This window comes from Epinephelus fuscoguttatus, linkage group LG4, assembly GCF_011397635.1.
Source record: "Epinephelus fuscoguttatus linkage group LG4, E.fuscoguttatus.final_Chr_v1".
NCBI classification, from domain to species: Eukaryota; Metazoa; Chordata; class Actinopteri; order Perciformes; family Serranidae; genus Epinephelus; species Epinephelus fuscoguttatus.
Genome location: NC_064755.1, coordinates 26,486,366 through 26,499,482, shown reverse-complemented (window position 1 = coordinate 26,499,482; position 13,117 = coordinate 26,486,366). Strand labels below are relative to the sequence as shown.

The window sequence follows — 13,117 nt, the reverse complement described above, 5'->3', positions numbered from 1 at the left end:
TGACACACGTTTTCTTTTCAGAAGCTGAAAGGACTACTTGTATGCTTTCTGTGAAGGTAATTTCAGTCATGACAAGACACTTTTGGTTATTTCCCAATAAAAGTCCTGGAATGCTTCAACTTTTATAACAGACTCCTTTATTGTCTCAGTGAGATTTTACAATTATCATCTTGAATATTAAAAGTTTTGCTAGTTTATAAATTTCATCATAAAAGCTGAACAGCTGTACAGTGGCAGAACCTGCCATTTGTAAATGCACAACTACATTGTAATCAATGGAAAAAAGGGATTTGTTTAACAGCATGGCTTTGTTACAGACATGACTAAGTGTGTCATCCCTTTAATGTTGCTTCCTCCTGAAAGAGCAACCTGTAAAGCAAAAATAGACGAGTTAGATGGACTTCTATTTACAACAGCTAAATGTGGTTTATTCATAGCACTAGAAATATTCAAAGTTCCCACGGTCATGAAAAGATAGCTCACTGCTGCCTTCACCAGGTCAGACAGCACTACCGCTTTGTGTCTACTGTATGTGTAACACAAAGACATTTAATTCCATGTTCAATGCTATATTTTTGTTACAACTCCTGTCTTAGGACAAAGCGCTCTGGAGTAAGAGCCTCATTGCGCCCTATAATTGCCATACAGGCCTACCAGTTTTAAACTACTTAAAGTTGTGGAAATTGGGTAAAATATGGTGTAAAAGTTTTGGGAAAATTTTAAAAGTGCACTGGTAAAAATGTGTGGGAATCCTGAATAATTGAACTTTAGTGGATGTCTTACCCTCCGTCAGTCTGGCCTTTCCTCCTCTTGACTGGCACAACACAGTTGAGCATCCAACACAGAGAACCACTGTCTGTGCATGACTGAACACTGTGGTGATCTTGTAGCAGCCTGCAAAGGAACAAAATTAAACTGTAAACAAACAATAGGCCCAGTATATATTGTTGTAAAGGCTTTCAACTTAAAATAAAAAAGACAGGACAGGAAAACAAATTGCATGAAAACAATGATTTTACTGCATGTATCACACGTTCAGTAGAACTTCAGTGTACCATATGGACATACCTGGGCACTTCACGTCCATGAAGTAGGAGTTAGGACTCTGGACAAGCCTTTTCTTTTTATGTTGTCTTCTCTCATGTTCGATGGAAGGGTTGAGGAGGTCTCTAGCCAGCTGGAGTGAAGGATGCAAACCAGAGATGACATTTAATTTGATTAAGTTTGTAACAGGCCTGAGCCCAGGGTGTCTACAGGTATCATGCAGGAATATGGTTATTAGAGTGGGTTAAGTCAATCTACATTTTGCTAACAGGTAAGTGCATTAAGTAAAATGAGAGTATTATAGATTTTTAAAGGTATGTAAAAAAATAGAAATATGTACTATTACATAGAAAGGGAAGAAACTAATAAATGGATAAATAAAATTAGGTAAAATGTTTGTAGTAGTTATGACCTCACAAACTCAAAGTTAAGACTATTTAATGACTTTTAAGGCCTTATTGTAACACTGAATTTAAGACATTTAAAAAGGACCTGTAAACACCCCGTGAGCCAGGTTTAGCAAAGTAAGTTATTGCAACAGCGGTCAAACTAATTAAAGTGTACTATTTTACCATTATTCATAAATGCTTAAACGAATTACAACGCTACTCCTGTGGAAAAACACGGTATTTGTTATGAATTTGAATTTGCAAACACGGCAAATAAGTAGAGATGTTAGCTAGCTAATTACTTAACGTAGTGGCAAAACAATTGACTTTGGGCAAACACGTAAGTAAGCAGTAGTTTTTCTCTCTAAGTAATGTTAACATTAGTTACATTGGCTTTAAGTTTGTGTGCTCCATCTGGTTGGAGACGGGCCTTGTGTAAAAGAAAACACAGGCACAGACTGTTTCTTGGCCCCAAACTATTCCGCTATCTACAGTTAGTTACGCTTCAGCAAGTAGTCGGCGCCCTGGCCAGGCAGGGCTAACGGGCTATGTTAGCTAACTTCCACTCCATGTGGTGCTGCTGCTACAAATCACCAACACAACTTTGAGGTTTCAGACAGCGAACACAACCGGTGGAAACTCAAAAGTAAGAAGCACCAACAGTTGACAACACTGTGTATTAACTCAAACAAAAGAAATGACCGTAAAAACAGTGTAACTTACAGGCATTTTCACTGTGTTAGGCTCGCTTTGCTGCGCATACGTAGGGCTGGTTGGACAGAAGCAGGAGCTGTGTAGTTCCAGGAACTGTGGTTGCCAGATCTGCGGTATCAGCGAATATTATGAGCAGGGTATCTTAAAAACCTTGGGAACGGACTTTAGTGAAACTTTGTGAAAAGTTAGGTCATTAAAACATAGTTAGTCTTGGTGCGGATACAACTACAGTATTGTATTTTTATTTATTTATTTTTTAATTTTCTCATGAAGTGAAAAATCTGGCACGTGAGTCCCATGTTTGTACTGGTGTCTTCTGATCATTGCTGGAGGTACACACAGATAGATCATTAATAACTATAGTTATATGGCAAATTGTAATTACTTCATTAATTAGATTTATTTATTTAATAAAAGCACAACATACAAACAAGCAGACAGACAGAAAGAAAGTAGTATTTACAAATAATAAAAAACATGATGAAAAGCAATTGTCAGTGTGATTTACACATTTGAAAAGAAGTGGAAGTGTGAACTTATTAACTCCCACCCCTTTGTCCATAAGTCTTGAAGTGAAATGGACAGCTTCCATATAAATAAAGCTATACCTAAGACTTTTCTAAAAAATACCTTTTAACTTTGTCACACAAAAGTAACTTATACTCAGTGCAGATGTTCCTGTACACTATGCCAGCCGCTTGGTTATGGCGTTCCATGTACGCTGTTCCTGCCTGCTATTATGTGGTGAACTGTCTCAGGAGCATCTTTGCTCAGCCCGCACCTTCTATTGATCTTGTACTAAGTGTCTGTTCCTGTGCTGCCATGATTAGTGCTTCTGTGCAGTCTTTCAGTCCAGCCTTTTTCAGCCACTGGTAGGATTTCTTGATGTCGGGTTTGTCCTTCCATTATGCTTCACCCTTTTCTGCGTTCTCGGGCTTCTGCTGCCTGATGTATTCACTTAGCAGCTCATCTTTGGGGGCCATCTTCCTGATGTATTCCTGGATCTTGGTTGTTTCGTCCTGGACAGTGGCGCTGATGCTCACCAGCCCTTGGTCCCCCTTGCTACGCTTAGTGTGCAGTCTCAGGGTGCTGAACCTAGGATGAGACCCTCCATGTATTGTGAAAAGCTTCCTTAGCGTCCTATCTCCTCCTTTGGCCAACTTATTATACCAGCAGGGTATCTGATGACTGGCAGGGTGTAGATGATGATGGCTCAGACCTCATTCTCTCCGTTCAGCTGACTTTTCAGGACCTGCATTATATAGGCCTATATATATTATATATGTAGAGAAATTAAACAATAAACCCTATGAACAACTGGTGAATGTCAAACCCTTTCTTCAACCCTGTGCTTCCTGAATATCATGTCTTTATACCTTATTTTAAATTGCTGTATGCTTGGACATTGCTTTACGCTCCATATTCAGACTGTTCCATAACTTAACTCCACATATTGAAATAGGCTTACAAAATCTTCTGGTTGTGTGTGCATACTATGAGTGTTGAAATTAAATAATCCCCTTAAATTGAATTATAACCCCTCCGTCACTAAACAGTTTTTATATACATATATTTCCCAGTAGCAGGTTATTTCTTGCTGTAAACATAATTTGTGCAGTTTGAAAATCACAGTCATTTAAATATGATAAGACTAGTTTACTATTTTGTCCATTTATAAAAGCCAGTGGTTGTTAAAAAAGAAAAACAAACTACATGTAGTCCTGGCTCAGCCCTTACCTCTTTAAACTACATAGACCACAATGCAAAGCAGACCTTGACGTCACACCTCTCGGCATCGGTCTGCTGCCAGTCTGCCACACACAGACAGCTGAGGATTTCCAGACGGGGGATCCCGGCTCCGCACGGCCTTATATTGTCGAAACGTTGGAGTGCACAGACTAAATGGCGAAGACGTACGATTACCTGTTCAAACTGCTGCTGATCGGAGACAGTGGAGTCGGTAAGACATGTCTGCTGTTCAGATTCAGCGAGGACTCCTTCAACACCACCTTCATATCCACAATAGGTGAGTACCCCGCAGCCGCCCCTCCAGAGAAATCTGGCATAATGCATGTTCATATCAACGGAACATAATGTTTCACAGCACTGCGCTAAGCATGCTCAATATATAGTCACACTGATATGAATTTTACATGTTATACAGCCCCTAACTGTGTAACGGGGCAGTAACTGCATTAGAGCAAGACAATGGGACTGAGGGACAGATCATAATGATCTCCTGTCCTTGATGGCTCATAGGCACCAGTGAGGTTAAATATAGAATGAGATCAAAACTAATAATAATGATGCTTGACCTCTGGAAACTTCCCTAAAATGTGAAGCCTTTTTTGTTCCATTCACAGTTGTTACTATACAGCTATATTGTCTACAATGCTCTATAGTGTACTGCAGCAGCTGGTTGTGTTGTGACACTGAATGATGTCATTCTACAACTTAACATAGAATAAACAGTCCATGATAAAGGTATATTAGTTCATAAATGGTAGCTGCTTTTTGCAGAAGTGTCTGGTTTGTGGTGCAACATAGGCATGAATCAATTGTTTTATATGTAACGAGTCAATGCAGTATCATCAGCCTTTAACGCTCTGTATGTGTTTTTATTTAGGAATCGACTTCAAAATCAGAACAATCGAGCTGGATGGAAAGAGAGTGAAACTTCAAATTTGGTAAGTCTAATTTGAGAAGACTTTCTACTCTTAAAAAAAATCAGTGTGACATAAATCGGCTCCTTATAACTGCTATATATTTCAAACAAAATGGGCACCTGTTATTTCATACCTTTTTAAATGATGTAATCAACTGGACTCTTTGACGTCCCATTTAGACATTATTAATATTAATTTATAGTTCACTTTGTGTGTGTTCTTTTTTACCCATTGTGTATTTTCTTACACCTGAGGATTGCGGGAACCAAAAATGGATATTGAAAAGATCTGAAGCTCCACAGATTGTGCAAGATATTTATGCATAGGCTGTGTCTGTGAAGATAATGACTGCATTGTGAGACGGCATTGAACTTGCTGAAAATAAAAAGAAGTTAATAAAAATAAATCTGCTTTTTGATTTGATGTTTGCAGGGACACTGCAGGGCAAGAGAGGTTTCGCACCATCACTACAGCTTACTACAGAGGAGCGATGGTAAGTCCGCACTTCATCCTGCACTTCTTCCCTGTGGGTTTACCACAGCTTCTGAGATATTGTTTATGAGGCGGGCTGTTTTTCTTCACAGGGCATTATGCTGGTGTATGACATCTGCAATGAGAAGTCCTTTGAAAACATAAAAAACTGGATTAGAAATATCGAAGAGGTGAGCTTTGTATTGAAACATGTATCAGTAGTTTAACTAATATTGTTGCATAAAATGAAGTTATTTTATGGTCTGATATTGTCATTGTGTACAGAGAGTGTCATGCGCTCAACTTTGCATAATGAGTCTTTTAACTTCTCCCAGCATGCCTCATCTGATGTGGAGAAAATGATCCTGGGCAACAAATGTGACATGACTGACAGGAGACAGGTGTCCAAAGACAGAGGCGAAAAAGTGAGTCATTACTAACGAGCGGTCCCAAACAAATAGAAATACTGTGCACCTTTGAGTGACACTAACACTGTGTTTTGATCTCATTCAGCTGGCTATTGATTATGGAGTTAAGTTCATGGAAACCAGTGCAAAGTCTAGCCTAAATGTAGAAGAGGTAAGCAGATTTTTTTTTACCCTGAAAGTACGATGTAACACCAACAAAGGTGTACACTTGATTTAACACTTTTGTTTGTTTGTTTTTTGTCATTCTAGGCTTTTTACAGCATGGGGAGGGACATACTACATAACCTCAGCTCTAAGACGGTAAGTGATTAAGAGATTCTTTTAATAGATGCCAAGGTCAATATCCACAGGAGATGGGGGATCCCCTCGCCTTCCAACACCACTTCTTACAGTTTCAGATTTGGTCACTGGAATCTCTCGAAACTAGTCTTCCTACTGTCCAGCCATCATTTTTCCGATAAGAGGAGTTGATAATAATGTGGACACGCTCATCTATAGGTCGCTGTCAGTCATTCCTTCACTCACTTTTAAACAAAAGCCATATTTATCATGAAGTATGGCCTCTCAATTGACCTTTCACTAAGCCCCACCCCTTTATGATGGTTGGACAAGCTGTGGGAGTAAGCATGGAGCCCACACTGTAACTAACTGCACTCCCTGAAGAAATATTATCACATTTTTGGAAAAATGAAACAGTGATTCCAGAGAGAAGCAGACAGAGGGGTCTATATTCTGTGTTTGAAGGATATATCCAGGATGTCAAACTGACTCAGCAGCAACAACAGGTTCAAAAGACAAAGATAGTTAGAAGCTAAAGCCGAACTATAGGCTACAGATCACAGTGTAAAAGTGAACCACTGCATCCCACAAAACCAGCCTGAAAATGAAGGAAATCTGAAATGATTGCATTAGAGTCAATGGAGCATAGCCGTGTTGTTGTCGGACCCAGGTCTGAGCCGGCCCAAAACTACATTATGATTGACCAGTCAGTGTCCAGGGGCGGGATTTAGCGAAGGGTCAATTAATGGGAACCAAATGTTTTATTGACACTAGTGTATTACAACCCCAATTCCAAAAAAGCTGGGATACTGTGTAAAATGCAAAGAAACAAAAAGAATATATATATATATATATATATATATATGAATAATATACTAATTTGAATTCACTAGTAAGACAAGATTTGATGTTCAAACTGATATCTGTTATTGTTTGTGTAAATATACACTCATCCTGAGCTCAATGCCTGCAACACTTTCCAAAAAAGTTAGGACATTGGCATGTTTACCAATGTGTTACATCACCATTTCTTTTAAAAATTCTCACTAAGCTCTGAGGAACTGAGGACACTCATTGCTTAAGTTTTGAAAGCGAGTCTTCTTTTTCAAGATTCACAAGTGGGCCCCCAAAATCTTGAAGATTTAAAGACTGTCTGTGTAAAAGAATGGGCCGAAATCCCTCTTGAGCACTGAGAGATTAGTTTCTTCATACAGGAAGCGCCTTTGCAAACAAAAGCTTCTCCAAGTATTAGTTACATTTCAGTTAGCATGTTTAACGCCTTTTTTCCTGTGACATTCGACTATGTTTCACGTCATTTTTTTGGATTGAAATGTTATGATTTCTTTATCAGTGTAATGTTATTGAGTCAATACCAATGTCTGCTCTAAATTTCATGTGTTAATGATAAATATTGATGTGATGTTTATATGCTGGATTGATATGAATATAAATGCAGGAACTGAACCTATGTCCCTGACAGGTGGTGCACTTACTGTGAAGCCCTGCTGTATTTGTAATATTTCTCCACTCTCATATCTCTCCTTGTTAGACTGACAACAATGCTGGAGGAACAGGCAAACCAGTCAAGATCACAGAGAAAAAGTCGAAGAGGATAAAATTCTTCAAGTGCTCGCTCCTCTAGGCTGCTCAGCTCTTGTGTTCACGGCCCCCCGCGTGACTTTGCTGTTTTTGGAGGGTTCCTGCCTCCCCAGGCGTCCTCGCAGCAGCGGCAGCAGTGGTAATGGACCTTACTGGGTTGAGGTGCCACCCTGATTTGCCGCTGACTCGAAGAGGATCGACGAGGAATGAGGCCTGATACTGTACATCTGCTCATGCAAAAAGACTCACGCGTGATCGTCAGCATTGGTTTGTAGCCTGACCCGCAGTGTCTGCTATCAGGAGGCAGTGATTCTGTTGGCATTTATAATACCTCTATTGGATCTCATGAAAATAGACTTTATTAAACATAATAAAGTTCCACATAGTTGTCTTATAAATGGGGAAAAAAAGAAAACATTCTTTCAAAACTGTAGCATTGTTTTATACACACTACCTATTGTCATATTTACTATGATGACGCTGTCATAGACCTATCAAGTCCCAGCATTGATTGTATTTGTCTGTGTACATTCATGTATATTAATATGCCTATAGTCTCCTGTTGCACTGGCATCATTTCTATTTGTTCATGTGTGCCTCGAAGGAGTCACAGTGTTGTGATAGAAAAGACAAAAATATGTATAAATATAACCTACTGTATTTTTATTCTTTTAACGAAACCTTTATTTATACAGGTTTCAGTGTCAAAATGAAACTGTGAAAGGTTTGATTGTTTCTTAAAGAGCTGCACCTAACTACATATTGTTACGCGATTGTCAGTATTTGCATGAAAGCTATAGGGATACCTCTGAGTGGATCATTATTAAGCACATTTTACAGTATTTGAAAAGAAAATGTTTACAGACAGTATTTGAAAGTGTCGGTTGTATCTAGGGAGTTCATGTTTTTGATGTTCGCATAGTGTTGTCATGGCAGTACAACTAACTGATGTGTGTATACTTTATTTTCACCTGAAAAAGGTACAACATGAAAACACAGAAACTGGGGAAAGCTGTAATGTGAATGATTGTAAGCTACTGTACGTTACACCGATGAAACACAGTAAAGAAAGTGGGTCTTTCAAAGAGAGTTGTGTCGACTATTATTAACTGCATGACTGAAAATGTTGGGTAATGATTTTTCATTACTGTCATTCTATTATTGTACGATCATAAACTCAGTCAGGAGTGATTTCCAGTCAGTGGCAGGGAGTTCTCTGTCTCAGTTCCTTTTTCCGTTAATATATTTGTTCCTCATTCGGTTTTATCTCCCCTCTTATTTCTTCTCCTATGCATCATCTTCTTTCTTTGCCTCCATCTTCTTCCCCACATCTTCCCCTGCCGCCCTGCAGGCTTGAAGAAGGTCTCTCTCGCTGCTGGAGGCTCTCGGCTCCTTGCTAACCACCGGGCCCTTTGCTTTCCTCTCGCTGGCATTAAAGCTCTGTGACCTATGAGACGGCAAATACTTCTCATCGCTTACAGTCAGATACATGGTAGTGTCTGAGAGGTTTCTCTTGGCCTTTATCTTTGTTTGTTCTGCGGTGGGCTCTGCTTCTGGAAGAGCTCCCTTACTTTCTATATGATCAGTCTGATTCTCCTCTTTTTTTATCTCTGTAGCCTGAAACTGCTGGGTGAGAGCTCTCACTGTTGACACCTTGGGCATGTGACCAACACTGCTCGGGTGCACCTGGTACTCCAAGTTCGCCGGCCACTGATTAGGCGCCTTAGTGATCTGCTCCACTACCGACCTGTAGTCTGCAGTTTGCACATCATCGCCTGCCTCAGCTGGGTTGTAGATGATGCTGCTCATAGCTCTCTTCTTCGTGATAGGGGACGTCTGGCTTTGGATTTCAGTAGGGATGTATCTCAGTGATTTAGTCCTCTTTGGGGAGGAGGGGTTTCCTGGCGGAAGTTGGCCCTTTGTGAGTTCATCTGCTTCCTCTGGTTCATCAGGTGGGCTGACTATGATGGTGCTCATGGCCCTCCTCTTTGACAAAGGAGAGCTGGGTTGGTCTTCCACAGGGAAGTATTTCAAGGATTTAGTCCTTTTTGGTGGGGACGATGGCTTTAGTCTATCCTTATCTGACAGTCTATTTAGCAGCACTGTGCTGCCTTGTCTTATGTTGGATATGGTCTCTTGACTTGATGCTGCAGAAGCAGGCTTTTGTTCACACGGAGATATGAGAATGTCCACACATGAACTCGGTCGCGATCTGTCCAAACCACCGACCTCTAGGGTCTGACCTCCGTCCTTTGGGTTGAGAGTGCAAACACTGGAGGCTTGCCGCAGACTCCTCTGTCTTTCTACACTAGTTTTAGGTGTCTCATCTGGGTCCTTCTGCTTCGATGCAAACTCCTCCATGTCCATGTGGAAGCGGTAAAGACTGTAACCATCAGCGCTGTTGATACTGCCCTGGCGAAGTAGGGACGAGGGGTCACACACAGAGGAGTTTCGTGAATAGGTTCTGGTCAGCTCCAGTCTGTCCACCCCTGCAAGCTTTTCCAGGGCAACTGCCATTCGTCCATGGATCTCCTCCAGCTGTGCCAGGCGCAGATCCACCGTCTGCAGGGAGGCCTTCATTGTGTTCTCTCTCTCATTGACCTCCTCCAGACGCATGGACATATTCTCAACCCTGCCAAGAACACCAGGGAAACAAAAGTTGATGTAAATATAAACTGTAATCAACATGCTAAGAAATGTCTTCCCTAGACTTGAAAAGGGTGCTCACCTCTCTGAGGTAACCTTGATGCGTTCGTCACTGGAGGATTGCTGCTCGTCCTCTTTTTCACGGAAATATTCCTCCACGCACTGTTCTTCAAATTCGTACAAGTTCTTTAGCTCCTCTGGATTCAGCCTAAGCTCTGGTAGAAACAAAATACACAATGTCTGTTGATGTGTTTCAGTCAGGACCAATACTGTTCTGTAAGTGCATTTATGGGCTACAACATGACTTTTATTTTTTGTGATCCAGGATGAGACTAAATTGAACACTTAAAGGTCCAGTGTGTAGGATGTAGAGCGATATATTGGCAGAAATGGCAAATAATGTATGTAATAACTATGATTTCTTTAGTGTATAATCACATGAAAATAAGAAATGTTTTTTGTTACCTTAGAATGAACCGTTAACATCTACATAAGGAGAAGGTCCTTGTCCGTGGAGTCTGCTATGTTTCTACAGTTGCCCAAAACAGACGAACCAGACACTTGCTCTAGACAGGGCCAACTGCGTTTTTGTATTGGCCACCGTAGTCAGCAGCCCTTCTGGGACGAGCCAAACGGCATGCAAAAGCACTGACTTAAACGTGAAACTGCTTTATGCAGTGTTTTTATCGACCGTAATTACCAGGTCTGTTTGTTTTGGAGAGGAAGAGACCTCCTGAGCAGTGAACACTGAAGGAATCCTAGTCGGGGGTTTGCACTTGGCACATGTAAGAAGTTTCAGCTGGTTGCAATCTGCAATCCTGACCACTAGATGCCACTAAATCCTACACACTGCTCCTTCAAATTACTTGTATTTGTTTTGCTTGTTGGTGTTATTAGAGGAGACTAACTGAGTCCGCGGTCCTTCTCATCCAGCTCTCCTTCTTGTCTCTTCCTGGCGCACCGCCGAAACAGCCTGTTGAAGAGGATGTAGAGGTGGCTGAAGATGATGAGAGGTGGCGGCAGGATGGGACGGTCGTGGAATGTCATGATCAGCTGATATCTCTGGAACTTCCACACCTGGTTGGAAATGGACTTGACTTCAAAGAAGGTGTTGCTGCAAGACAGAATACCAAGACCAGTGAGTGCACACTGTGATAGTCGATGTCTCCTGTAGAACAACAAAGCAGTTAGGACATTGGAGCATGTGCTTACTTGAACACTGCGATGAGCAAGTTGACCAGCAGAATGTTTGCCACGAGAAGGTAACAGGCCATGATGGCAGGTGTGAGCCAGGCGCCAGGGATACATGGAGGCAGTTTCTTTCCATCCTCGTCATATAAATGTTCACCACACGGAGCTGCAGGGAAAGACAAGTTACAACTAAAGAATGTATTCAGAGGATCTTTAGCTGATTGATTTGAATTGCATTCTTGGCTTAAAGACTACTCACGGTTGATTTCCATGGCATAGACTTGAAGAAAATTGGAGAGAGCGTTAAAATTGATAGACATAGGATTATTATATCATACTTCTGTCAAGGTCAAGCTGAAAAGTAGATTAAAATGTCTCTTCAACTTGCAACCAATCAAACACTTAAGATGGTTGGTGTACTTTATTAAGTCTGGGCTTTTGTTTTAGTACGTTAAAACAAGCAGATGTATCAGAAATGCTCTAAGAAAACTGTTTCAAAATTTAATAGAGGTGGGACCATGTCATTGTTTTGCAAGTCTAAAGTAAGTCTCAAGTGAAGTCAAGACCAACAAAGCTGAAGTCAAGTCCCAAGTCCTAAATTTCAAGTTTCAAGTTCAAAACATGCCATAATGTGCTCACCATATGTAATGCCATTTCAAAAACAGACTAATAATGTATTAAATCTCAGTCGCTAGGCTTTTAACAAGAGCCAGGAAGTCCAATCACACCACACTGGTTTTAGCCCCTTTACATCGGCTCCCTGTCTGTTTCAGGATTGATTTTAAAATCTTATTGATTACTTAAGGCTCCTGGCTCCAGATTACATTTCAGACCTTTCAATCTCTCATGAACCTTTGCGTAGTTTCAGATCTTTGGGCAGAGGTCTTTTGTTTATTCCAGAGTCCAAACTGAAGACTAAAGGAGACAGAGCTTTTGAAATCAGGGCCCTGAGGCTGGGGAACGACCTGCCCAAGGATATAAGGCAGTCTGAGTCACTGTCATTATTTAAGTCTCTCCTAAAAATGTACTTCTATCGGGAACCGTATCCTGATTTTATCTGAGCTGTCTGTTTTATTGCTATCTTATTTAATTCTCATTTATTGTCTTGATTGTAGTTTTATTTTATCTCTTAGTTCTTTATGGTTCTCTCCAGCGACCCAATTGGATGCTGTCAGACTGGTTCAAACAAAGTAGATCTCTAGAATTAAGTGTTGACTTCCTGGGAATAAATAGCATTAATGTTAGCTGATTCAGGAGTCAAATTGATTTGTGGCACACTTTTTGAATAACATACTTTTAAGAAGTTATCAAGTATTTTCAAGTAAAAAGGCTCAAGTCAAAGTGAAGTCAGAGGTCGATGTTACAAGTCTTTACTAATTTTGTCAAGTTGAGTTAAAATTCATCAAATGTATGACTCCGCACCTCTAATATTTAATAACCCTGCTACTTTAGGCTTTTTCAATAGCTGCTTGTTGCCTTCACCCTGACAGAAGAAAACACTGAAAAAACACTGACAGAAAAAAAACTTGAAGGCAGATGATCATGATTGAGGAGATTAGATATAAATACATATTCTGCTCTTCCTCAATGCAAAATTATTACCATTCATTGAAGACTATTGTACTATATAAATATGCCAGCAGAGGGAGACAGAGTATTGAGGGGATCAGAGTGTAATATATTGTTAATA

At 40.4% G+C, this 13,117-nt stretch overlaps 3 protein-coding genes across 3 annotated transcripts; 1 reads left to right on the top strand and 2 right to left on the bottom strand.

The window, feature by feature from the left end:
- Positions 1–120: 120 nt before the first annotated feature.
- Positions 121–2,253, bottom strand: rps27l (ribosomal protein S27 like). The gene is made up of 4 exons (XM_049574179.1): positions 2,157–2,253; positions 1,069–1,177; positions 784–894; positions 121–369 (listed from the first exon to the last, which is right to left on the bottom strand). The coding sequence occupies exons 1-4, from the start codon at positions 2,160–2,162 to the stop codon at positions 341–343; spliced, it is 255 nt and encodes an 84-aa protein (XP_049430136.1). The 5' UTR covers positions 2,163–2,253; the 3' UTR covers positions 121–340.
- A 1,268-nt stretch (positions 2,254–3,521) lies between these two features.
- LOC125887402 (ras-related protein Rab-8B-like) lies at positions 3,522–8,839 on the top strand. The gene is made up of 8 exons (XM_049574178.1): positions 3,522–4,173; positions 4,774–4,834; positions 5,246–5,306; positions 5,398–5,475; positions 5,620–5,709; positions 5,798–5,863; positions 5,962–6,012; positions 7,541–8,839. Exons 1-8 carry the CDS (start codon positions 4,050–4,052, stop codon positions 7,631–7,633), a joined length of 624 nt encoding a protein of 207 aa, XP_049430135.1. The 5' UTR covers positions 3,522–4,049; the 3' UTR covers positions 7,634–8,839.
- Positions 8,840–8,871: 32 nt separating this feature from the next.
- On the bottom strand, positions 8,872–13,105 carry LOC125887393 (transient receptor potential cation channel subfamily M member 1). Its single transcript, XM_049574161.1, has 5 exons — positions 11,687–13,105; positions 11,449–11,593; positions 11,145–11,350; positions 10,319–10,451; positions 8,872–10,222 (listed from the first exon to the last, which is right to left on the bottom strand). The coding sequence occupies exons 1-5, from the start codon at positions 11,745–11,747 to the stop codon at positions 8,878–8,880; spliced, it is 1,890 nt and encodes a 629-aa protein (XP_049430118.1). The 5' UTR covers positions 11,748–13,105; the 3' UTR covers positions 8,872–8,877.
- Positions 13,106–13,117: the final 12 nt, after the last annotated feature.